Source organism: Marmota marmota, unplaced genomic scaffold (assembly GCF_001458135.2).
Source record: "Marmota marmota marmota unplaced genomic scaffold, marMar, whole genome shotgun sequence".
NCBI lineage: Eukaryota > Metazoa > Chordata > Mammalia > Rodentia > Sciuridae > Marmota > Marmota marmota.
The window spans coordinates 13568416-13595719 of record NW_025999977.1 but is presented as its reverse complement, the minus strand read 5'-3'; the positions used below and the strand labels follow the sequence as shown (position 1 = coordinate 13595719).

Here is a 27304-nt window from a genome sequence, read left to right as displayed (position 1 = left end):
CAAAGCCAGCCTCAACAACAGTGGGGCCCTAACAACTTAGTGAGACCCAGTTTCAAAATAAAATATATAAAGGAGCTGGGGATGTGGCTCAGTGGTTAAGCGTCCCTGGGTTCAATCCCTGGTACAAAAAAAAAAAAAAAAAAAAAAAACAATAATGGGTATGCATGGGCATTTTTATATCCAATTTTCCAACTCAGTTTACCTAATTTGAATAATGTACTTTATTTCAAAGGCTAGCATTTTAATTTGAATGAATATATGCATGTTTTACTTTTAGGAGGACTTACTAATGATTTGTTTTAGTTTGTGTCAATATGTATATATAGATGCATTCATTGTAGGATCCATAATGAATATATTTACACATGTATACTCAGAATATTAAGGTTTCATATAAAACTCAAGGTTTTAATAAGTCAAACATAACCTCCATTTACATTTTGGGGAACTCTTATATGTTAATATACTTTCATTTTGGTTTGATTAATAATGTAAACCTGTAGGCCAGTAAACTTACATTGTGAAGTTTATAACTCAGATAAACTGAATTCTAACTTTTTAGTGTTTAACATTTTAAACAATTTCAAACTTCTTATGGTTTGTAATACATAGTCATTATTTATTAAACTTATTAAGAAGGGATAGCATGGAATATCTTCATAAGGGCATGATTGTATATTCAACCATAACATTATACTTCTCTTAACCCCTTTGTTTCCCCCAAGATAGGATGAAATTAAAATGGTGCATTTATTGCTGCTATTCTGCCTTTGCCTGAGTTTGTGAATTATTTATTCATTTTCAGTAATTTTAGTTGAATATTTATATATTTGTGCCAAAAACAACTTAAGAGAGTTGTGCTTATTTAGCCTAAAACACGGGAAAGTGCTTATAATGTTTTTTTCAAGAATTTCTTGTTAACCAGTTTAATCTTAGGATAGCATAAAATACTGCCCAATGGAGAACAATATACATGAATAAGTAATATATGCCTCTCCAATAGTAAATACCTGAGGAAAAAATGTCCTCAAAATCCAGATGTATTTTTATATGATTTTCCTTTGTTTTTAAGAAAAAAATCATAATACTCCTACTTCTGAATTTATATATGTATGTATATGTATATGTATGTATGTGTATATGTATATGCATGTATATGTATGTGTGTATATGTATGTATGTTTGTATATGCGTGTGGGTATATATGTGTATGCCTGTGTATGTGTATGTGTGTGTGTGTGTGTGTGTATACTTTAATTAATTAAATCATTCATACTATAATTCTATATAGTTTAGTTTCTAGGTGATTGTATAAAATTGGGCAGTGAAAGTGAAGGGATCTCCCTCACTTTTATGTATCCTCCAATCTATTACAGGTGGGTGAAAAACACCAATGAAAGTCATAATTTTGGTGACCTACCAAGATAGAATTACAGTTTTGTTTTCTAATTAAAACAGTGAACACAGAATTGGATGCAGATTCACTGTGTCTTCCTCTGTTTGTTTTAGTCTGTTGGATGAGCTGCCTGGGTCAGTGCTGAAGTGGGCTCCATCTGGAAGCAGTTGCTGTAAGTCAGATGATAACTTCTGCTTTATCTTGTGATTTTCAGGTCACCACATTTGTCATTCTTGTTTGTAGTTTTTGCTTAACTCACCTACTCCTGTTCCCACAGGGTGGGAAGAAACTCCTCAGGGTTACAGATAGATTGCTGGAGAAGAGAATGTTTAGATCATCACTGACATTAGAACACAAGGACCCTGTAAGATACTATTTAGGTGGAGTTCAAGCCTCTGTCAGTTGCATTTTTAAAATACATATTTTGAGAATCATGCACAGGTTAAATCATCATCTGCATCTGATTTTTCTAGGATTAAGGTTTTCCAGTTTGCTTCTCTATGTATTGTTGAAAGAAGATAAAGTCAACCTAAGGAAAGACTACTTTTCATCAAATATTTAAAAAAACACATCATTAAACACTCGAATGCTTTGTAGACCTGGGTTATACCCTAACCTAACTGGCAAATTTTTTGATGAGCAAAGTATCTGATCTTGGAATTTGGAGGTATATTTGACAAAGGATTTTCTTTTTTAAGTTCATACAGAACTTTTTGGAGTTCTTTAATTGACAATATTATCAGTATAAAATAGTAAGTCAACTCAGAATTACCCAAATTTCTGTCATTTCTTTATGGATACATGACACATTATTTAGTACTTATTTTACAGTTCAGTTATTTTTTTATATGAAAGAACCAACCAGCTCTGCAATCACACTTGCTTTTTCTTAGAGTCAGATTAGCAAAATGAATCTTAATCTCTGTTTACATGGAGCAATGTCAAGGTTAGCTTTTAACTGATTTCTCAGAGTAGATTTCACACCGAACCTCTAGTTAAGGTCACATAGCATCAGTGCCCATTTGAGAGTTGAAAAGTAGAGTTAAGTCATCTTAAACTTATATTCACAGCCCTTCTTTGACTAGAAACCAAAATTTTCGTTTGTAAAGGAAATGAAAGAGAAACGGTCCAGTTCTGCTTCCCATTTCTCATTTCTAAGTCTTACATCTTTCCTCATGTGAGTCTTCTGTCTTCCCCATTCTGTGGTACTTTTCTTCTGATGAAGGGTACCAAATAGGAAAGACTCTCTCTCATTCAGGGAGATGGGTTACAAGATAAAACTTCTGTTTCTGTGACTATGTGAAATAACTTTGAACAAAATGATAATATTCTTTTTTGGCTAATATTCTTAAATTGGGGTTTTTGCCAAGTCATAGAGTTTGTTTTACTCAATGAGACAAAAAAAAAAAAAGATATTATTATTTCTTTTTCAAATTATATGTCCTTCAGGTTTGGATTGGAAAAGAAAGTTCAGATACTCTAGATTGTTCAAGATAAATGCTTCTTTCATTAAAGACAAATTAAGATTGAATCACATGAGAAATCTAGATGGGAGGCACGCCTGGTTCCTTAGTACAAGCCATTTATTCGAGTCTGTACTGCTATTTATAAAATGCAGATTTCTATTCCTAAAGCACACAATGTTGAATATTAAGTGACATTCTCTTAAGTTGGGAGGCTTAAGCACAGCTATGAAAAAGGAACGGCCTTGCAAAGCATTTACTACCAAGATGTTTTATTAAATAGTCTAGAGGTTTGCAGCATGCATGTCCAACCCAGTGTAATGATAACTTCAAAAGTTTTTATCTTTTGAAATGATAGTCAATAATGATACTTAATATTTCACTAGCTTAAAAAGCAGGTGATTCAAGAATATCATAATTTCATCCTACTCAAAGCATTTTGTTTTATAGCTCTAGAAATATGCTAGTAAATTAAAAAATTTACTTAATACAATAAATCCAGATCTTGAAAGGCTAACATTTAAATCAGTACTACATCATGATAGTCTAAGCTTCAGGTTTATAATAATAAATTTATAATGGAAGTGGCTTTTTTCATTTTATCCTTCTCCTACCTCACTGGTACCTCATTTTTCCAAACCTCAGTCCCATGAAGGCTTTGCAGCACAGCTGCTATCAGTTGGTGGAGTGCCAGGAGTTTCCATTGTCTTACAACAATGATTTGTTCCCACAAACTCAGCTCTCTTCTCCATTTGGGATATTCTGGTTAACAGAATTGTAAATATACACCATACTTGGCTTACCACTTTTAAAAACCAAAGAACAACTGAATAATACCATTTAAATGGTACATGTGAATGAAATTCAATCTTTTTTTTTTTTTTTTTAATCATTCCTTTAGGATTGGATGTTCCCACCCTGGGTTTTCAGGAAACTATTATAAATGTGATGATAAAACAGCAGCATTTGCTACTTAAGAGAGATGTGTTTGACCAAATGCTAGATAGCACAGGTTGATGCATTTCATAAATAGAAAAGGAAAAAATGTAGTTGTGTAATTGCTCAATTGTCCAGGTTCAAAAAAAAAAAAAAAAAAAGGCAGAGCCTAGAGTTCTCATTTTGGCCACATTAACTTTGTTTATGAAAATAGCTCTGAAGTCTATAACGTGGTCACTCTCACTTTAATAGGGAGAAAGGGGTGATAACTATAGCTTTTGGAATTTTTCCCTATTGGAAGTGAAACCCATGCCTCTGCAGTTTTCCTCTTGAATGGAGTGGGCCTGGAGGGGAAGGGAAGGATTACTAGGAAACCACTCTTGCCCTCTCATGATTACTTCCACATTTTCCAATTGTGGTGCATAAACAACTAAGTGAGAGATTAAATGATATTCATGTTTGGGTCAGTAATATCTTTTGAAAGGGAAAGGCATATCTAAACAGCTCTATTAACAAATGAAAGTCTGCCAGTTTTTCAGTAGTATCTGATATTACCACTACTTCTATCCCAATTTTAGATTTAATCTCTACCAAAACCAAAAATGCAAACTAGAAATAATTTGATGCAGCTATGTTTGTAATTTTTGGTTACTAATGCTACTTATATTTAAAAGCTATTGGGTTGAAAGGTATGGTTCAGTGGTAGCACATGTTTAGCATGTGTGAGGCCTTAGGTTCCATCCACAGTACTGAAAAAATAAAAATAAAAAAATGTAAATGAAATCTGGTAGTCCACAATATTTTTAGGGGATGGAGGATAACCATGTGAATATGTTTTATTTTAGAGAAAAAATAAGAGTTGATAATTCCTTATCCTTATCCTTCTGAACTAAAATCAAAACTGTGTTGTGACTGCACCTGGCTAGCTAGGTATGAATGACTTGAGGGAGGGTTTGTGCAGTCTGAATTGAATCCTTGCTAAAAACATGGAACTCAAGATTATTTCTATAATATTTTGTTACAATTTCAAAAATGAAAACTTCAATTAAAATTTTCACTGATTTTTTTTTTTTTTTTACTTTTGAAGTGAGGAGGCTCATAAAACATTACATTGGTTTTTAACTGAATTTTTAAAGTTCAAAATAAAGCAATGTCTGAAGCAAGTCTGAAATATTATACTTTTTGTATAGTCCTTAGTAGCTGCATGATATTAAAATTTGCTTCCTTCCATAAGATTAGATGACTGTAAACATACCAGCAAAAGGTTTATCCTATTAAGTCAAATCTGTAGGTTGGTATATTTCAGTCATTTTTTAATATCATTTAAAAAGTGGTCTTTATTGGATTGTTCATTTTTAGTTTAATCAGGGTATATGTACAAGAGAGAAAACTTAATAGAAAGATTTTTAAGGTTATTGAGGTTTTACTAATCTTGCCAATATATGAATTACATGTAAACAATTTAATACTTCACAGGTGAAATAGCTGAATTTTTAGCATGTGTTTATAGTTTAGCTTACAATGAAAAGCCAGACTATCAAACGCTCAAGAAAATTCTGAATCCTGGTGGAATACCCTTAGGACCACTGGAGTTTTCCACTGAAGGCCAGAGGACACGTGTGTATTCTCCTCCCAATAAAAAAGTAAGTAACAATCTTGGGATTGTCTCTGTGAAACTTTTCTATCAAATGAAGTTGTTTACAACTCAGTTCCTTGCTCATTATATTTAATTCCTGTTCCCCCTAACTCAGCACCAAGGAGGTGGTTGACCTTAGTGTAGGATCTGTAGCCTGCTGTGTCCTGTGAAGGAAATGAAGCCATCCTGATGTCTGATCAGACTTGATTCATGAGAGCCTTTATTTGCTCCTTTTCTTTGGGTTTTCTTCAGTTTTTGCCCTTTATTTTTGCCTACCAGTTTGGCCATAATTTAGTGTTGGATAATATTCTTAGATGTTATCTGTATTGGTTGATATTTCAATCCTTTCAAATGATTCTTTTTTACAAAGAGCTATCAAGGCTCCTCCTTTATTCAGCCATCTTCCTTTGCTTCATTCTTTAAAAAAGAAAAAAGGATTAGAACTTGATACAAAGAATTAGGATTTAAAAATTTTAAAAATGTTCAATCTTTACACTCGGCATAGGCCTGAGACTACTGTAAGCAATATTATTGGACAGGTAAGTAAATATCCATTTCTTTCTTGACACTGTCCACATGCAAAAAAAAAAAAAAATGTGGAGGGCATTTTTTTTTCCTGATGCATGTACAATAAGGTAAGGTCAGGATGCCATTCATTTTTAATATTTCTTATGAACTTTGGATCATCACAAGTGTTCATGAGCCAAGAATGCAGGATGCAAACTAATGTGACTGATAGGCTGCGAGATGAATGGTGAGTCAAGTATCAGTGCACAGATGGTTCTGATTTGCTGAATTTTGTAGCTGCTGCAACTGAAGACATAAAATATCCTTCTAGTCATAAATTAGCTCTTTGGAAGCAAAACCTTGGCACCAGAGCTTTACAACCTTCAATTAGTAGGAAAAGAAGTATTTGAATGACTGTGGTATTGACATCTGTAGGCCTGCATAGTAATCATTCCTAATAGAAGAGAATATCTGTTTGAGGAGGTTTTGCATGGCTAATTAACTACCAGTGAGAATATGTAATTTTTTCATGATCTCCTGATTGTCACCTTTCTCTCATGATACAATTACATTTTATTGTAGCAAGTGCCTCACAAACCAATTGTCAGCACTATTTACGTATTGCAGAAGGCAGAACAAAAGTTCATGTTTAATAAAAAGCCACTGGATTTTGATCTTGGTAATTACTGAGACTTATTTTAACAGTTTTATTGACTTTTGTATTTTTATCACTTTTCCAACAAAACAAAGAGCCATTTCCTAGACATAGTATTTCCCTTGCAGTAATGGTCACCACTTAATCTACACTAATTTAAGTAGAGTTTTTTCCTTTTTTGTAGTTTTTCAGTTTCATAAACTTAATTGAAATATAAAAAAGCCATTTTAAAAACCAATAACTATATCCTCTGATATAAAACTCTGATTATTATCCACCAGAATTTTCAGTTCATCAGATTCAAAGGGTGTTTGTTATGAAACCATTTTTATATGCAGAGAATAGAATATAAAACATTTTTGCCAGTGAGCTCCATCAAAAATACTTTATTTCTTTTGATTAGAACACTTTGGTTATGAGTAAAAAAGAAAACACTTTAATAACTTAAGAATAACATGCATTCTTAAGACCTTAGTTTTGGTTAACAGTGTGATCAGACCAACGTATAGATGTTAAGATATATTTCACAGCAGATCAGTATTTAATTATTAATGACTTTATATTGTGCACAAATTTATTTAATGATAGTATAAAATACAGTTTCCTGGAAATTTCCAAATGCAAAGTATAACAATATCAACTATCCTGTGCTTAATTCCTGCAAATGATACAAGTGTAGTATGATTTCCACAGTTGATTGTTTCTATAACAAAAATGATTTAGAGCCAGAATGAAATCAACCACATGGCCCCAGGTTTTTCTTTTGTCATAAATCCTCTTATTATTATAAAATATTTCTTGTTACTCTGTATGTGGATTGTTGTAATTAGTTAACAGACTAGTGAATAAACTCTGGACTTGTATTTTTTTTTTTTTACAAAGATACTTAAAAAGAAATCATTGGACCCAAAGAGGAATACAGATATAAATAAAATGTTTCTATGATTCATTATTCAAAGGGAAGAAGTTATGAATGTTCTTTCATTCAAAAAATTTTAAACTTACACTAAGGGAAATTTAGCCTTTTTAATAAAAAAACATGTTTGGGTTAGAGTCTAATAAGAATTGCAGCACACTTATAACATCTTTTTGCAAAGCAAAATGAGATATTTTTTCTAATAGATTTTCCTAGGTATCATAAACTGTTCCAGTAATTCAAGGCTTCCTTTTGAAGTCCTCAAATACTGTTACTATAGTTCAGTTGGAAATGAAGTTTTGTCAAGATAGTAAAGAAATTGATAGTTTTTTTTTTTTTCTTGAAAAGCAAATCTTTTGGGGTATTTGCCTCAATCAAAATCATGGTATGTATAGCTGGTGTCACTTGCTAGTAATTCTGGCAGCTCCTGTGGTCACACTGTCAATCAAATTAGAAGATTCTATCATCAGGGCTGCTGGAGTCTATTTATGCTACTCACAGAGATGTGTGTGTGTGTGTGTATGTGTGTGTATGCACTTGTATACACATCTAATAGACGGAACTCAGAGCCATGTCCCTGGAAAGTATGGTCTCCACAATGAGCTAATGTACCCCAATTCCCCACCGGAATATAATGTTCAAAATTCAATGAAGAAAACCATATTTTAGTATGAACACTTATTGAGGTGAACTAAAACTCTAGAATTCCCAGATGAGAATGTCAAAGCAAATTGGAAAATAGTATTATTGAAGGTCCAAATTCAACCCTTGGATAATCTACTTAAAGAACTGGTAGATCCTTTTATTAGTTTTATCAATATGGCTCTCCTTATTGAGGTGCCTGAATCCATACTGTAATGGTGTAGACACTTGGGCATAATAAGCCACCCATTCTTCCTAAAATCTTTAGTAAGGTAGAAAAGTAAAAATGTTCAAGCTCTCCTGCATTTCAGGCAGTAAGTTTGTTCCTTCATTTACCCTAAATCTGAGTTTTCCACAGCAAATCCAAGGTGTATTAGTAATAGTAATTTGCAAAATTCTTTCCTGAGCTTTAATTCTCAAAATAATTCTATTAATTTGTTTTCCCATTTAGTTTATGTATATGAGAAAAGTGGCAATACAAATTCTTAATCAGAAGCACATTTTTATTGATTTTTTAGGAGTCTAGAAGTATGCTTGATTGTAGAAAACAGTACGAATTTTCAATGGAAAATTAAATAAAAACTACTTTATTTTGAATAGCAACTTTTTTGAAAATGGCACGTATTTGGATAGTGTTCTTTGGTTTGATTATGTGGGGTGCCTGAGCTGTTTTCTATATTTTCATATCCTTGAGAAACAGAAAGTTATACTCTGTTCACAATTAAGAATTAAACATAATCATCCCACTTTTCTCTCATCATTTTAAGTTTCCCCAGAATTAGAAATATCCCATACACTGGATATAGTTTGTTTATCATCTAGAAGAGTTCATAGCAATGAAGCCTAACCATCCAACCAATGACAGTATGTGCACCAGGAACCATCACATAGAACTGAACATATTTTACTTTTATGTCAGAGGCTCCCGGTGAGAAAACTGGTACCTAAAATGCTTAGCATACAGGCGGTACTAAAATCCTCAATGATATCTCAACTAATCTCAGTTCTGGGTACATTTCCAAAGGAAGTGAAATAATGATGTCTTAGAGGTCTCTGCAGTACCTATTTTTAATTTATTACAGCACTTGCTTCACTAAGTACATTTTGTTTATTGTTTCTTATAGTATTATTTACATAACTAAGGTATAGAAAGAACATGGTTTTACTAATAAATCTGTAGATAAAATGTGGTAACCTGGCACAGTGGTGCACACCTATAATCCCAGTGGTTCAGGAAGCTGAGGCAGGAGGATCAGGAGTTCACAGCCAGCCTCAGCAACGACAAGGTGCTAAGTAACTCTGTGAGACCCTGTCTCTAAAAAAAATAAAATTAAACCTACAAAATAGGAGCAGGGATGTGGCTCAGTGGTTGAGTGCCCTTGAGTTCAACCCCCAGTACCCCTCTCCCCCCAGAAAAATGGTGTGCGTGGAATATTATCCATCCATAAAGAAAGAAATCCTGCCATTTGCAACAATGTGGAAGAGGACATTGTGCTATGTGAAATCAACCAGAGGGGGAAAGATAAATACCATGTGTTATCACAAGTTGATGATCTTAACTGTGCCAATTTCACAAAGTATATGTATATCAAAACATAGCATATGCCTTAAATATATAGCTTTTATTTGTCAATTATATTTCAGTAAAGATGGAGGGGAAATATCTCAATTCTTTATAATACAGAACACATTTTCACAATGCTTACTAAGCCAGTCTTTTCAGAGGATCAGTGTGCACACACCTCAGGAGACCCTTTGTCTCTCACTAGAGGTATGATAGTACATTTATTACCAAGATGACGTCATTGGAAGAGTGGCTCAGAAGATGGTTACCCATCAATTTTCCCAGTAGTTTGAGATGGTTGAGTGGTGAAATAAAGAATCCCTGAGTGATTAGGAAACATTTCCAATTTGCAGGTTACTAAACGGCAGTAGTTTTGCCATTCTTTGATAAGCTGAGATCCGGGAGGAGGTGGAAATAAAGAATGGTGTTGTGACAACTTAGAGCTAGCCACAAAACACCAGCATATTTTAAAGGGATGGAATGAACACACTTGGCAATAGAAGCTAAAAATCGAGAGACTACAAATTAAGGCTCTGTTTGCCCAGCCAATGTAATTTATTCTCTGTCTTGGCACTGGCTACTCCATTATTTCCCTTTGTGCTGTTCCTGTCTTCTGCTCCCTATTTAACCCATGAAAAAAGGTGATGGCACTTTCAGCTGCTGTAAACATGAAACTGCTGTACAAGTACTTCACATAAGGACCTTCACGTAGCTTTCAATCTTCCAGCTGTATTGTAGGATCTGCCCTTCTATTTCTGTGTCTCTTCAAGGTTATTGAGAGTCAGCTGTCCCCCAGATAGCACCATGGTGTGAAAGACAAACCTTAGAGACAGCAAGCTTGTTGCAGAAGTTAACCTCTGGTACTGGCACACTGTACTAGATGACAAGAACCGTTACTCATCTTGCTCACAGGTTAAACTACCTGCAAAAAGCAAGGAGCAGCAGCATCTCCTTCTCTACTCTCACATTAATTAGACTCACTTCAACGAGAGAAAACTAAGATTTTAATTAATAAGAAATTAAACTACAAAGATATACTGGATCCACCCCAGCAAAGGTTAATAATGAATTCACATGCAGTGAAAAATGTGACAATTTTCCAGAAAAAAAAAAAAATGCTGGTTTTCAGTATGCAAGTTATCTGTAGAGATAATTTCTAAAGAATGCCTAACAGTGACATTAATTTTAATTGTTCTTGTCCCATTGATGAGAAAGGGTCTGGATCTTGCTACTACACATTTTTCCAGCGATGTTCATTGTTGCTTCCCTCTTTCTGTCTTTGTTACAGTGTGGCAAGTTTAGGATTTTTTTAAAGAATTTGAAATGTCAAAAAAATTCATAATAAATCATTACTTCCCACCAACAGGTTGATTCACAAAAGGCTGCGACAAAGCAAGTTAGTCAGATGCAAGAAAAGTCAGCAGAAAGAGTTCACAGTGAGAGAAGTGCTGAGTCCTTGGCCACATGGAGAAGAGTGCCGAAGGAGGACAAGCTGATGGGATCCATGAACAGTGAAGCAGCTCAGGTGAGGGGGTTGGTTGGGTTTCATTTTGTTTTGATTAATGCTACATTAGAATATTCCCTCTGGGAATAAAGACAATTTATTTTTTCCTTAGGTCCAAGGTTGTATGGCTTTGTTAAATGAGAAGGGGCAGAAGATATCCTATCCCGCTGATAAAAAATAAAGGCAGCCGACACTAGTTTTTGCAGAAAAGTAACAGTGAGCACATTTGTGTACTGATCTGGTTTCTTCCTTTATCCTAAGAATGTAATGAAGTGCACTTAAGTTTCTCATACCATCTGTGATGCATGAGGGACTCTTAACATGCATATTCCATACTTTTACATTGGTTCTTCAAGTCTAACCCTTACAATTAGATATAAGTGAAGTGTTTCCCTATCAGTAAGTTGTATTTTAAAGTGATGATTTTTTACATGATTCGATCATTTATTTGGCTGGATAGTGACATACCTTTTGCAGAAGGCTCATTTAAGCAACAGTAAAAATCCTTCCTAATCCAACTATTTTTGATAAAAGAAGCATATGATATGTTTATATCTAGACTGAAAAAATATTTGATTTTGTCAAACTGGCCAGCATTTTATGTGTTTTATATGTGACTGTTTTCCCCAGATGATTTAAAGTGGTTCACAATATGAACAGGATACTATAATACCACCTTTTACACCCTCTGTCCCAGAAAAAAATTAATATATCAGGGGGCTAAGGTGCTAATCACTAAACTGAGCACTGAACTTGGCTCTGAACTTCCTGGCAGCTAAGACAAAAATTAGAAGCCTAATAGTTATGTATTCCTCAGCCAGCCAGCAAGCAAAGTATATTCAGAGAGAAGCACTTCTTTTAGTGCTGGGAGGAATCTTTAACCTTATTCTCATATAAATAGTAGCATTGTTTGTTGTTTTGTAAACGGAATCGACTTCAAATAAGTATTTTATAGTTCCAATTTATAAAATTAAATTACTGCTTGGTGACAAAATTGAGAAATGCTAACTCTTCAGTGAGAATATTTCTCAAATCTTCCAGTTCACCAGTGTCACTTGGTATCTGGGCAGGGAGGAGCTATAATATTGATACCTGGATTCAAGCAGAGAAACGGATTCATTTTGGCTAAACTGGCAGTGAGATTTTGAGATTTTTAGTGTAGATTTTATGACTCCAGAAAGTCCTTTGCTCCTTTTCCTTGTCAGTTCCATGCCTCAGAAGCAAGCCCGGTTCTGACATTCTGTTTCTCATATCTAGATCAGTTTTGCCTCTCTGGGATTTCATATGCATGCGTTACTACAGTGAGCAGTGTTTTGTGCTCATCATCTTTCAGCATGTGTTTGAGATTTGCCTGAATTCATGCATGGCTCTATAAATTGTACTTTTTCATTGCTAAGTAGTCCTCCATTGAATCATCATTTTACATGTCCATTTTCCTATTAATGGACACTTGGGCTACTCCTGATTTTGGCCACCATGATGATATAGTTGTCATTCCACTCCCTCCCAAACATTTGGTGTTGTCAATCTAGCCTTAGATTTTAGCCACTCCAATGTATATATTAGTACATTGTGATTACAATTGTCATTTATCTGATGACTAATAATTTTGAACATTTTTTTCCCCTGTGGCCATTTCTTACCTACTTTGGAGAAATGTCTTTCCAAGTGTTTTCACTTATTTTTAGTTGGATGTTTGTCTTTTAATTATAAAGCTTTAAAAGTCCTTTGTGTATTCAATATACAGGATCCTCATTAAATACACACACAACACACACACACACACACACACACACACTTGAGATCTTCTTTTAAGTTGTGTGCTTTATTTTTAATACTATATTCATCAAGTAGAACCTTTTATGTGTTTATTCAAAAGTTTAGTTTATGAAATTTTTAATAGTGTATTTTTCTTTAAAAGAAAAAACCTAAGAAACTGTGGTTTACCTCAAGTGTCACAATTTTTTTTGCTGCATTTTTTAGTTAACACATGGCAATAGAATGTATTTTGACATATACATACATGTATAAGTACCATTTCTGTGGTTGTACATAAAGTGGGATTACACTGTCATGTATTTAGATATTAACATAGGAAAGTTATATTTGATTTGTTTTACTCTTCTTTTCCATTCCAATCTTCCCTCACTTATCCCCACACCCCATCCAATCCAGTAAACTCCACCTGGACCCCCCACACCCTGCCTATTGTGAGTCAGCATTCACATATTAGAGAAAACTTTTGGCCTTTGATTTTTTTGGGATTGCTTTATTTCACTTAGCATGATAGTTTCCAGTTCAATCCACTTCCCAGCAAATTCCATAATTTCATTCTTCTTTATTGCTGAGTAATATTCCATTGTGTATATGTACCATATTTTCTTTATTTATCTGTCGAAGGGCACCAAGCTTGGTTCCATAGCTGAGCTATTGTGAATTGAGCTGCTGTGAACATTGATGTGGCTGCTTTAATAGGCAGATTTTAAGTGCTTTGGGTATATGCAAATGAGTGGGATAACTTGGTAATATGGTGATTCTGTTCCAAGTTTTCTAAGGAATCTCCATATTGCTTTCCAGAGTGTTTGCATGAATTTGCAATCCCAAGGGCAATGTGAGAGTGTACCTTTTATCTACATCCTCACCGACATTTATGGTTACTTGTATTCTTGATAATTGCCATTTTGACTGGAGTGAGGTGCAATCTTAGTTTTGATTTGCATTGCTCTAATTGTTAGTTATTTTGAACATTTGTTCATATATTTGTTGATTAATCATATTTCTTCTGTGAAGTATCTGTTTAGTTCCTTTGCCCATTTATTGATTGGTTATTTGTTTGCTTATGGTGTTAAGTTTTTTGAGTTCTTCATCTATCCTGGAGGTTAAGGCTCTATCTGAAGTGCAGATGGCACTGTAGGCTCTCTATTCTCGTTCTTGTTTCCTTTACTGAGAAGCTTTTTAGTTTAATACCATCCCATTTATTGATTCTTGATTTTACTTCTTGTGCTTTAAAAGTCTTATTGAGGAATTTGGTTCATAAGCCAACATGATGGAGATTTGGGCCTACTTTTTCTTCTAGTATGTGCATGGTCTCTGGTCTAATGCCTACGTCCTTGATCCACTTTGAGTTAAGTTTTGTTCAGGATGAAAGATAAGAGTCTGATTTCATTTTGTTACCTATGGATTTGCAGTTTTCCAGGTGCCATTTGTTGAATAGGCTCTCTTCTCTCCTCTGTATGTTTTTGGCACCTTTTTCTAGTATGAGATGACTGTATTTAAGTGGGTTTGTCTCTGTGTCTTCTATTTTGTACCATTGCTCTATGTGCCTGTTTTGGTGCCAATGCCTTGTTGTTAGCTGTATTTTACAGGTTTTCAAATATCGTGTTTTCATTATTGTTTGGTTGAATATATTTTCTAATTGCACTTGACTTAAATTTTGAAACATGGATTTTTTAGAGGTTTGTTAATTTCTAAATACTTTGGAGATTTTCTGGGTATCTTTTTGTTATGTTTCTAACTTAATTTTGTTGTCATCGTAGATAATATACTATATTATTACAGTCCTTTAAAATCACTGAAACTTTTGAACCTTGTTTAATTACCCAGCAGAAATTCAAATGTGATGAATGAATGTTCCTTGTGTGTTTTTTGAAAATATATATTCTGAAGTTTGGGTATACTATTCTTTAAATGTTAATCGGTTTAAATTGTTTCATACAGTTGTTCAGATCTTCTATAGTCTTTTCATTTTTATTTCATCCTTTTATTTTTAATGTCAGTGAATTATATATAATATTGGAGTTTTCTGTGACATATTCATATATGCATATAAAATAACGTTACAGTTCATTTCCCACTACTCACATCCTTCTTCTACCTCTTCTCCTTCCTCATCTCCTCCAATATTCTTTCTGATTACTTATATGTATATATATTTTTTCATTTGTGCATTATAATTATATAGATGGGATTCATTGTGGTATATTTGTACATGTATTTAAGATAATTTTGTCAGTTTTATTCCCCAATTCTTTCCCTTTCTATCCTTTCTTTCCTCCCCACAGATCTCCTTCCTCTCCTCTATTGGTCTCCCTTATATTTTTGAGAGATTCTCCTTCTTTTCTCTCTATCTCCTGCATATGAGGGATGACAGTTGACTTTGGATTTTGAGTTTGGCTTATTTCACTTAGTATGATATCCTCCAGGTCCATCCACTTTGCTGCAAATGACATAATATCATTCTTTTTTTATAGCTATGTAGCCCTCCATTTTGTATATATACCTTGTTTTCTTTATTCATTGATTTGTTGACAGACAAATAGCCTGTTTCCATAATTTGAATTTTGTGAATTGCACTACTATAAACATTGGGATGTTGTATTGCTATAATATGGTGATTTCAGTTTTTTTGGATAAACACTAGGGAGTACAACAGCTGGATCATATGTTGGATACATTCCTAGTGCCCTGAAGAATCTCCATACTTATTTCCACAGTGTTTGTACTAATTTGTAGTTCCACCAACAATGTATAAGTAAAAATTCATTTCCCCAATATCCTTGCCAGCACTTATTATTATTTTTTTTATCTTCTTGATGGTTGCCATTCTAACTGGGCTGAGATGAAATCTGTGTAGTTTTGACTTCCATTTTCTTTATTGCTAATGACATCAAACTTTTTTAATGTATATGTTGGCTATTTTTATTTCTTCTTTTAAGAAATGTCTAGTTCATTGCCCATTTATTGATCGAATTATTGGGTTATTTGCTTTTTGTTTTTGTTGGGGGGTTGAATTGTGTTCATTATGTATTTTAGGACTTTTTTTTCTATGAAGAATGTCATTGGAATTTTGATCAGGTTTTTTGTTTTTGGTTTTGTAATGGGATTGAACATAGGGGCAATTTAATACTGAGCTACATTCCAATCTTTTTATTTTTAATTTTAAGGTAGGGTATTGTTAATTTGCTGAGGGTCTCATTAAGTTGCTGAGACAGGCTTTGAACTTGTCATCCTCTGTCTTTGCCTTATTAAGTTATCTGGGATTATAGGTATATGCCAGCACACCATGCCTTTTCATCTTTAAAGATCTTCAGTTTCTTTCTTTAGTGTTCTATGATTTTCAGAGATCTTCAATTCTTTGGTTAGATTTATTCTGTTTTTTTGTTTTTTTTTTAGACTATTGTAAGTTGAATTATTTTTCCTGATTACTTTGCATTTGTTATTCATGTATAGGAAAGTTCTTTATTTTGATCTTGTATCCCATACTTCACTGAATTTGTTTACTAACCCCAAAAGTTTTCTGGTAGAGTTTTTTTGGGGTCTTCTAAATATAGAATCCTATAATCTGCAAATGATTTGGGTTTGTTGTTTTCCTATTTATAGCCCTTCAGCTCATTCTCTTGTTTAACTGCTCTAGCAGAAACTTCAAGAACTACGTTTAGTAGCAGTGAGCACAGTGAAATAGCAGTGAGCACAGCTGAAAGCTGATGTTTTCTTTGGGTTTGTCATATTTAGCATTTATAATGTTAAAGCAAGTTTCATCTCTTTATTGTTTCAAAATTGTTTTTAACATGAATGGGTACTGAATTTTATCAAAGGTTTTTATGGATCTGTTGATGTGATCATGTCATTTTTTTGTCCTTAATTCTGTTTATGTGGTGAATTATATTTATTGATTTTTGAGTGTTGAACCAACCTTGAATTTCTGGAATGAATCCAACTTGATCATGATCTACAGTCTTTTTAATGCATTTTTAAATGGAGATTGCTACAATTTTACTAAAGATTTTTGCATCTGTGTTCATCAAAGATATTGATCTCCAATTTCCTTTCTTTAATATGTCCTTTATCTGGTTTGGGTATCAGGGTGATGCTGTCTTCACAGAATGGGTTGTGTTCTCCGTGTCCCACCATGCTTTGTATTTCATAGAATAATCTGAGAAGGATCAATATTCTTCTTTAAAGTCTGTCCATTTGTATTTCTGTATTTGTAGGATTCAGGTGGTAAGCCATCTGAAACTGGACTTTTCTTTGGTGGAAGGCTTTTTATTAAAAACTTAAATGCTTCAATCTCATTGCTTGTTATTGATCTGTTTAAGTTTTTATGTCCTTTTTTCTATTTAATAGGACATGTATGTCTAGAAATTTTTCAATATTTTCTAGATTTTCCAATGCATTGTAATACAGGTTTTTAAAATGGTCTTTATAGATCCTCTGGATTTCTCTAATGTCTGAGATAGTATCTCCGTTTTCATATCTATTTTTGTTGATTTGGATTTTCTGTCTCTTTCATTAACCTGGTTAAGGATTTATCAGTCTTGTTTATCTTTTCAAAGAACCATTTCTTTGTTGCATCAATCTTTTGTATTTTTATTTCTATTTCATTAATTTTGGCTCTGATATTAATTATTTACTATCTTATGCTGGTATTAGAATTAGTTTGTCCCTGCTTTTTTTTTTTTAGGGCCTTAGGATGTAACATCAGGTTATTTGGGAATTTTTTGGTGGTTTTGTGTTTTTAATGTAGGCACTCATTGCTATCATCCTTCCTCTTAGATGTGCTTTCATAGTGTCCCAGGGATTCTGATATGTTGTATCTCTATTCTCATTTCATTTCTTGGAATTTTTTTCTCTCTAATAATCATTCATTATTTAAGTGTGCTTATTTTCCCTATGTTAAAATGATTTTTGTAGCTTTTCTTGCTATTTATTTCTAAATTCATCCCATTATTATCTGATAAAATGGAAGGAGTTATCTCAGGGTTTTTGTTGTTGTTGTTGTTGTTTAGTGTGTGTGTGTGTGTATTTACTAAGACTTTGTATCCTAAAATATCTAATTTGGAGAGCATTCCATGAGCAGCTGAGACGAAAGTGAATCCTTTTTTTAAAAAAATTCTGTTTAGATACACATGACAATAGAGTAATAGAATGTATTTTGACATATTATACATAAATGGACAATAATTTAGTATTATAAAGTGAATCTCATTGTTGATGAATGAAATGTTCTATAGATATCTGTTAAGTCCATTGGTTAATAGAATTTTACAGGTTTGAAGAGTTTTGCTTTAATGTCTGTATGACCTATTTATTGGGGTGAGAGGTGTGTTGAAATCACCTGCTATCACTGTATTAGAGCCTGTTAGTCAGCTTTTTGTTGCTATGTTCAAAATACTTGACCAGAATAACCTAGAAAAATAAAAAGTTTATGTTGGCTTACCATGTCAGAGATTAAGTCCACATCCTAAGCCCAGAATTAGCAGAACATTTGGTGGTAAAGGATATCTGCTCAGCTCATTATAGCCAGGAAGCAGAAAGAGAGAAGGGGCTGCAGGAAAGATGAACACACCCAGTGTATGTGCCCAGTGATCAGTCTCTTCCAATCACAACCCACCTGCATACAGTTACCACCCAGTTAGTCCTTTCAAACTAGGTTAGATTGATTAAGTTACAGGTCTCATAATCATCATCGAAACTCTGAATGTTCCTGCATTAATATAGCCGCTTTTAGGGGGATACCTTCTATTCAAACCATAATATTCTTCCACTGGCCACTGAAAGCTCATGTCCAACTCACAATGCAAAATAAATTCAATCTATCTTCAAGAGTCCCTGTAGTCTTAACAGTTCCAACATTGCTCAAAAGTGCAAATCCAAAGTCTCATCTGAGACTCAAGGTAAACCCTTGGCTGTAATCCCTGTAAAAATGAAAAGCCCATTACATATATCCAATATACAATTGCACAGAGTAGACATTCTTATTCCAAAAGGAAGGAACCAGGGGCATAGAAGAAGAGATAGAAAGATAAAATCCAGGACAGGTATTACGTTCTGTAGCTTCAAATTTAGCATCTGGACAACATGGTGGCAAGATGTTCTCTTCAAAGGGCTTGGCAATCCCACTTCTTTGGCCTTGTCGCAGTGCTCATAACATCTCTCTTAGCTTGGTTGTCTTCTTAGCTATGAACAGCCAGAAGCTATCATCAGCTTGTCCATTTTACTGGCATTTCTTATCTAGGTGGTTTCCACTGCAGTTTCAGCTTCCATCTCACAGCTTCGTACATCACACTTTCAGGCAGCCACAAGGATTCCCTAACCTTATCAGGTCTTCCTTTGAAATCTCAGTAGACATGTCCATGACCCCCTAATTCCAGCATCCTATACTCCAGCAGAAAAAATATCTTGTAGATGATGTAAAGATCTTTGCCAGCTCCAACAGTACTCAAGACACCTTGGACCAATGTTAAAAAGGCCTCTGAGTGCTTGGGTGGCTGAGCTTGGTGAAATGAATACTGGGGAAACAACTTTCTGGGCACCCTGTGCAAGGTACATGTCCCCATGATTTCTTAAAGAGATTTATTGTCACACCCTGAGCTTATAATGGGTGTGGTCTTTTTGGTCTTGGAAATTTCTAAGGCAAACTCTTATTGTTTCTGTGCAAAGTACTTAGCATCTCTTTAATGGCTCTAATCTCTTTTAACTGTCATACTGTATTTTCCCCAATTTGACACTTTTCTGGCCAAACTGCAAATTTTTAAAATCCTTCAGCTCTTCCTGCTCCTAATTCTTATCGTAAACTTGGTTACAAGCTGCCAGAAAAGTCTGTGCCACTGCCTGAATGCTGTGCTGCCTTGAAATTTCCTCTGACAAATTAATTCATCGATCACCTATGAATTCAGCCTCACACAAAGTTTCAGGATATGGGTAAAACATAGATAACTTCTTTATCAAAATATACCACAAATGGCTTTTAGTCTGATACTCAATGGAATCCTAGTTTCTCTCTGAAACTCATGAGCACAGTCTTTACTGTCTGCATTCCTATCAGTATAATTGTCTTCTCAGCTGCCACCAGAATTACTCATTATGCTCTACTTACAACATTCTAAGGCTTTTCCAGCCTGCATCTTCAAACTTTTCCATACTTGTCCCATAAACTAATTCCAAAAACTTATGAAACATATGGCCATGTTAGTCATAGCAGTGACCCCACTTCTTGGTACCAGTCTCTATATTAGTCTTCTGTGTTGCTGTGACTACAATGGTAATCAGAACAACTTAGAGGAATAAAAGTTCATTTTGGCTCATAATTTCAGAGATTCGGTCCAGTTAGCTGGTTCCATTGCTCTGGGCCCAAGGTGAGCCAGAATGTCATGGCAGACGATAGCTGATCATCCCATTACAGTTAGGAGAAAAAGAGAGACAGGAAAAGGGGCTATAGGGAAAATTAATCCTTCTATGTCATGCACTCATTTACCTACCTCCTCCAGTCAAATCTCACCTATCTATACTTACCACCCGGTTAACGCATTCAAACTAGGTTGTACTGATTTAGGTTACAGGTCTTATGATCTAATCATATCAACTCTGAATATTCCTGCCTTAACACAAACCTTTTGAGGGATACCCCATATCCAAACCATGACAGGGTCTATCTAAGTCTTTATGTTGAGTTCATTTAATGTAAGTAGGTTCCCCAATATTTGGGGCATAAATTTCTCAATCTTTATATTAGGTGAATATAGATTTAGGACTGTTATACCTTTTTAGCAAACTGTTCTGTTTATCATTTTGAAAAATCTTCTATATGTTAATACTTAAATTCTACTTTCTCTAATTTTAACAATTCCGGCCTTATGATTAGTATTTACGTAGTGTAACCTTTTCCATCCTTTTATGTTTAATCCACCTTTCTTGTATGCATGTGTCCTTTTGTAAATAACATAGTTAAGTCTTGTTTTTCTGTAAAATCTAACAAATACTACCCATTTATTGCTCCATTTCTATTTAATGTAATTATTGATATTTGTGTTTAGTCTATGATCTTGGCACATGCTTTCTTTATGTCTCACTTTTTCACTTTGGACTTTTTCACTTTATTATTTTGGACCAATTTGAAAATTTTTCTCTTTTAAGCTTTTTTAACTATATGCACTGGGCTTTTTAATGTTTTTTAGTGGTTACTCTAGAGCAAGGAATAAGTAAACTATGGCCTACATGCCAAATTCAACAATCCACCTATTTTTGTAGTTTTGTTGAAAAACAGACATACTTATTCTCTTACTTATTGTCTGTGCCTTTTGTCATGTACTGTTGACTGAGCTGAGTAATTGCAAAAGGGACCATATGATTCCTCCAAACTATACTATTAAAACTGTTACAGAAAAATTTTCAAATCTCACCTCTAATGCAACTCTAATAGAAATATAATGTGACCCACATACATAATTTTAAGTCTTCTTATAGTCACATTTTAAAATATAGACAGGTAAAACATACTCTAATTAAACCAATATCCAAATATTATCATTTATAAAAATTGTTGAGATATTTGATCCTTTTTTCACATATCTTCAAAATTTGATTGCTATTTTATACTATCAGCACATGTTAGTTCAAATCAGCCATATTTCAAGTGTTCAAGTCATGAGATAGCACAGCTCCTGAAATTGCAAAGTGCACATTTTAACTTATACCACAATCTGCCTTATTAATAAACAAGTTCACAATTACAATATACTGCTATACCCCATCCTTCATTGTTATACATTTTGCTTTACATAATAAATTTCATAATGCTTATTATTATTGCTACAAACAGTTCTTTCAAAGAAATTTTTAAAAGAAAATTTAATAAAGGAAAAAGAAAGAATTGGAGTACATGTAGCTCAATCATAACTTCAGCGATGTAGCTCACATTTGCCTAGCATGTGTTGAGGCCCTGGGTTCAATTCCCAGTAACCCCCAACACATATATACACACATACATAAAAGAATTAGAAGTCTTAAAAAGTTTAATATTTAGTTATTGGAATTTATACTATCAATAAATCTGAGTTTACATTTCATATCTTTTCCCTTCAGTGTAAAGAAATTCCTCTTATCATTCTGAGAGTATCTTTACTTTAATTTTACTTTTTATTGGTGGAGGGAAAGCTGGATTTATATTTCATTTCTGCATTTAAAAGTATTTTGATCCCTAGCTGTGCAATGAAGAAAACATAAGCATATTTTTATTTTATCCTGAAGTGATTATAGATTCAGAAATTGCAGAAATGATCTAGAGATCACCCTTAACCCAACTTCCCCCAATGAAAACATTTTATATAACCATGGTATAATTTTCAAAACCAGGAAATTGACATAGGTATATTACTATAATAATATATATTATTACTATATATAATTTATATTAGTATACTTACTGAATAGACACAATTCAGATATCATCACTTTATTTTTCTACCAGACATCACCAATTTTTATGTTCACCAAAGTGCAACTTTTTTATTACATGTCTGGAATAAACAACATAATCACCCTACAAAACTGTTCTGTGACCACAAATCCTTTGTGGTGCCTTGTAGTGACATTCTTTCCTCATTCTTAATCCTGGATAGTATTATTTTTTCTACATCTCTATAATTTAGTAATTTTGAGCATGTCATATAAATCACCATTTTTATTCAACACAATACTGGAAGTCTCAGTATGAGAAACCAGATAAGAGAAAGAAATATAGGGCACAAAACCGGAAAGGAGGAAGGCCAGTTGTCACTTTTTATAGATACCATGATCTTACATGTAGATAACACAAAAGACTCCACCAAAAATTATTCAAAATACATGAATTCAGCAAAGTTGTAGAATAAAAAAAAAACCTCAGTATATAAAAATAAAAAGCATTGCTGTATGCCAATAGCCAGTTATTTGAGATAGAAATCAAAGAAATCCCATTTACAGTAGCTACAAAAAATTAAATACTGTGGAATAAATTTAACAAAAAGGGAGAAAGATCTACACAACAAAAACTGTAAAACATTAGAAATTGAAGAGAATACAATGATGGAAAGCTACCATAGGAAATTGGTAATAAGCAGAAGCATTGTTGCCGTGACTATACATCAGATGACGTGGAGAAGTCTTAACTATTGGTTTGCTGGAAGAGTTTGGAAAAGTAGGCCAGAAAAAGCCTAGACTGCTATGAGCCAAATTTAATGGGTGATATTGATGAGTGCTCAGAAGACCAGAATGCTGATAGAAACAATGATAGCAAAGACTGTGCTTGGTTTCAGATGGAAATGAAGACTCTATTAGCCATTAAACTACAGGCTGTCTTATACTGTACCAAAGAATTTAAATGCATCATGTCCATGCCCTGAGACTTTGTACAAGACTGAGTTTAAGGATGACAAACTAGTTTCTCTGGCTCAGCATTCAGGCAACAGCATGGATATTGTTTTAGCCAAATTCACCAAGAGAATCAAGAGCAAAGAGGAGCACAGCAGAAAAATTTGGAAAACTTGCAGTTTAACCAGAGAGGTAGCATATTAGTGCTTCCAACAAGGGTGCAGCTGCTAAAAAGATTAGTTTCACTAAAAAGAAGTCAGGTACTTTGCACTGGGACAACAGGAAAGGTGCTTTGACAGCATCTTGTGAATCAGCAACACTCCATACACTGCAGATTCAAAAGTGTAAATTTAAAGACTTGTGGTTAAGAAGATAGCCCCCACCCATCTATCCGGGACCATGGGATTCATTCCAGCCAGCAAGGCACTCAGAGGCCATTGTAGCCATGGTTCCAGTGGGATCCAGCACAGCTCATGTCAGCAGCAGACCCCACCATCACCCATGTGATGATGGTATTGCATGCATTAGTCGGGTATCATGGAGAATTTACACCAAGATTTCAGAGGAAAGCCTGGAAGGCCAGGTAGTGTGGGACAGGGCCAGAGACCCTGCAGGCATCTCCTGTCAGGGTGATGTGTGAAGCTATGAGAGTGAAGCCAAAGCGACACCGAGGACCACAGAAAGTTAGCGAGACCAGCATGTGGAATATCTGCCAAGGGAGGCTGCAAGCAGTGAGCAGAGCTAGCCAAAGAGAGTGGCCATGTAGGCTACAGCCAGCAATGTGATGGGGGGTGGGGCTACCCAAGCCATTGGGAGTCCATATTCTACCACTGTGTGCCCCAGATGCTGAAATTGGAGCTGTAGGATTTAATGTTTGCCATCCTGGATTTCAATCTTGATTTTGTAGTGTTCCTCATGATTTTCCTATTCCAAACTTATGGAATGATAATCTTTATCTTGTGCCATCGGTGACTTTTTTATATTTTACAGGGGCTCACAGATAAATATGCTTTGACTCTTTGAGATTTTTGGAATTGGACAATTGAGAAATGCTGGAACTTTTAAAATTTTGTAGACATTTGGATATGGATTAAATGCATTTTTCATTATGAGATAGACATGAACATTCAGGGGCAGAGGTAGACAGCTGTATTTTAGATCTTGGCATTCCCCCAAGACCCATATGTTGAAGGTTTGGTCCCCAGGCCATGATGCTGTTAAGAGGTGGTAGAACCTTTAAGAGCTAAGGCCTAGTGGGAAAGTTTGGTTACTTAGAGCATCCCCCTGAGAGGGGATATTGGGATTTCTGCCACTTCCTCTCACTTTCTGGCCACTCTGTGGTGAGTAGCTTCCTTCATTATGCATTCCTAATATAATGTACTATCTTGCCACAGACCCAATGGCAATAGGGCCAAGTGGCCATAAACAGAAATCTTTAAACCATGACCTAAAATAAAGCCTTCTATCTTTTGATTCTCAGATATTTTGTCACAGTGACAAAAAGCTAAAAAATATCTCTGGCTGCTTTGAAGATCTCCTTTTAATCTTTGACTTTCCTAGGCATGGTGGTCTTTGTTGTGTTTGGGATTTATTGAGCTTTTATCTATGGGTTGGTATCAGTCATGAAATTAGAAAAGTGATCATCTATGACATCAGTTTGTTTCATGCCTTAACCCCTCCTCCTCCATGATCCAAAGACATGTATATTAGAATACTTCACCTTTTTCACATAAAATTGAGACATTTTATATTTTAAACATTTTATCTTCTTTGGATGTTTTCTTTTGCCTGACTTCTATACTTAACTGTAAAATCAGCTATTAAATCTAGGGCGTTTTTCCTTTTCTGCATTTTTCATATTTTTGCTAATGTTTACCTATCCACCATGTTTAATTTTTCCTTGATGTCTGTGAACATATTTATGTAGCTGTTCTGCGGTCTTTGTTTGATAGTTGTCTGAACTGAGACATCTGAGTTCTTTTCTTGCCTGGTTATGGTTTACATTTTCATACATCCTATATGTAGTCAAGTATTTTTGTATACTGAGCACTGTGGATGCTATGGTCAGAATTTACAGCATTCCTTTAAAGAGTTTTGGGCTTGTTCTAGCAGTTAATGTACTGATCGTTCAACTTGATCTTGTCATAACTTCGCTTTAGGCTTTTGTGGCCTGATCTAGAGTAAGTGTAACTTAAATTGTGGACTTTCTGAAGTCTGGATTTTCTGTTTCTTGTTAGTTTTAGATGCCTCCTAATGGCTTTATATTTTTCTTCTGACTTTATCATTTTTTACCATGGGTTTTATGGCAGAAGAGCCTGATACCCATTACTCATGGCCAGAGAAGTTGCATTTATATTTTCCAAGCTCCCCAGTTGTTTTTAATATGCATTCAAGCCTAATAACTGCTGTAATGAAGGCTTTCTTGACAGCACCATTGACTTTTGGGACTGGATTATTTTTTGTGGGGTGGCTGTTCTTTATGTTGTAGGATGTTTAGCAACATTCCTAGTATTTTCCAGATGTCAAAAGTACCCCCTCCCCGTTGTGGCAACCCAAAATGTTTCTAGAAATTGTTAAATGTTTTTGTCTTGAACTATTCAACTGTATGTGCAAAAGCAGCCATAAATAATATCTTAAAAAATGGACAAAGTTGTGTTCCAGTAAACCTATTAAAAAAATTCAGGTGGCAATTATTGCCAACTTCTATTATAAACTGAGATCTTTCCCAGTCAGATCTCAGAGACCAAATACTCTTATAAAAGAGTACTTTCCCATTTGATGTCAATTGTTGGTGCTGAATGAGAAAATGAGCGGTATAGTTTACACAATGGATGGTTCTTAAAATTTTAGTAGCTTGATTTCTAACTATATGGAAATATTTCTTTCACATGTAAGTTATATATAAATGCTGCTTAACTAATCAGTGATTCTCAGCCCTTAGAATTATGATTTGAAGGCACAGTTCTTTGAGAATGATTTACAATGTACTAGAATACTACTTATTTATCTTACCTCTAGTGAATGAAGTCAACAAGACTTAGGAAAACTGCATTAGTGTAACTTTGTTAGCTTTATCTCTCAACTAGTTTGTTTATTTTTAATAGGAAAGCTAAAGAGTCTTTTCAGAACATCTCTACTTTGTTTCTTGTGAATTATGTAGAAATCCTTTCTTACCTTCTAAAACTCGACCCTGAAAGTGACTTTTTTGGGGTGGGGGAGACTTTTTGAAGGGTGACAGTTTAGAAATTGAGTTTATACTGAAGAATGATGGTGTTGCAGATGTTTCTGAATGAAAATATCAAGAAGACTAAGGTGTTTCTGCTTTGTTTTATAAATTGAATAAGGAGAGGGCAATCCATTATGAAGTCAAACAACAACAAGTGCTGGCGAGGATGTGGGGAAAAGGGTACACTTGTACATTGCTGGTGGGACTGCAGATTGGTGCAGCCAATTTGGAAAGCAGTATGGAGATTTCTTGGAAAGCTGGGAATGGAGCCACCATTTGACCCAGCTATTCCCCTTCTCGGTCTATCCCCTAAAGACCTAAAAAGAGCATGCTACAGGGACACTGCTACATCGATGTTCATAGCAGCACAATTCACAATAGCAAGACTGTGAAACCAACCTAGATGCCCTTCAATAGACGAATGGATAAAAAAAATGTGGCATTTATACACAATGGAGTATTACTCTGCATTAAAAAATGACAAAATCATAGAATTTGCAGGGAAATGGATGGCATTAGAGCAGATTATGCTAAGTGAAGCTAGCCAATCATAGAAAACTAGAGGCTGATAAGGGGATGCTGATACATAACAGGGGGGAGGGCATAGGAAAAATGGAGGAACTTTGGGCAAAAAGGAGGGAGGGGGAGAGAGGCTGCATGTGGGCAAGAAAGATGGTGGAATGAGATGGACTCGTAGAGTGGTCGGCGTCTCTCAAGGCACACAGGGGATAGG

General features: G+C 34.6%; 1 protein-coding gene across 3 annotated transcripts in view; it reads left to right on the top strand.

Annotated features, from left to right (window-relative positions):
• The window catches only part of Vrk2 (VRK serine/threonine kinase 2), a 108533-nt gene that overhangs the window by 79976 nt on the left and 1253 nt on the right, over positions 1 to 27304 (top strand). For 2 of the 3 annotated variants that reach the window (XM_015479647.2, XM_048804303.1), the window contains exons 9-11: positions 1510 to 1568; positions 5272 to 5438; positions 11082 to 11240. In XM_015479647.2, the coding sequence (XP_015335133.1) occupies positions 1510 to 1568; positions 5272 to 5438; positions 11082 to 11240 (385 nt within the window). Of the gene's footprint in view, positions 1 to 1509; positions 1569 to 5271; positions 5439 to 11081; positions 11241 to 11331; positions 11436 to 27304 lie in introns of all 3 variants that reach the window. The other variant, XM_015479648.2, reaches the window with a different exon arrangement.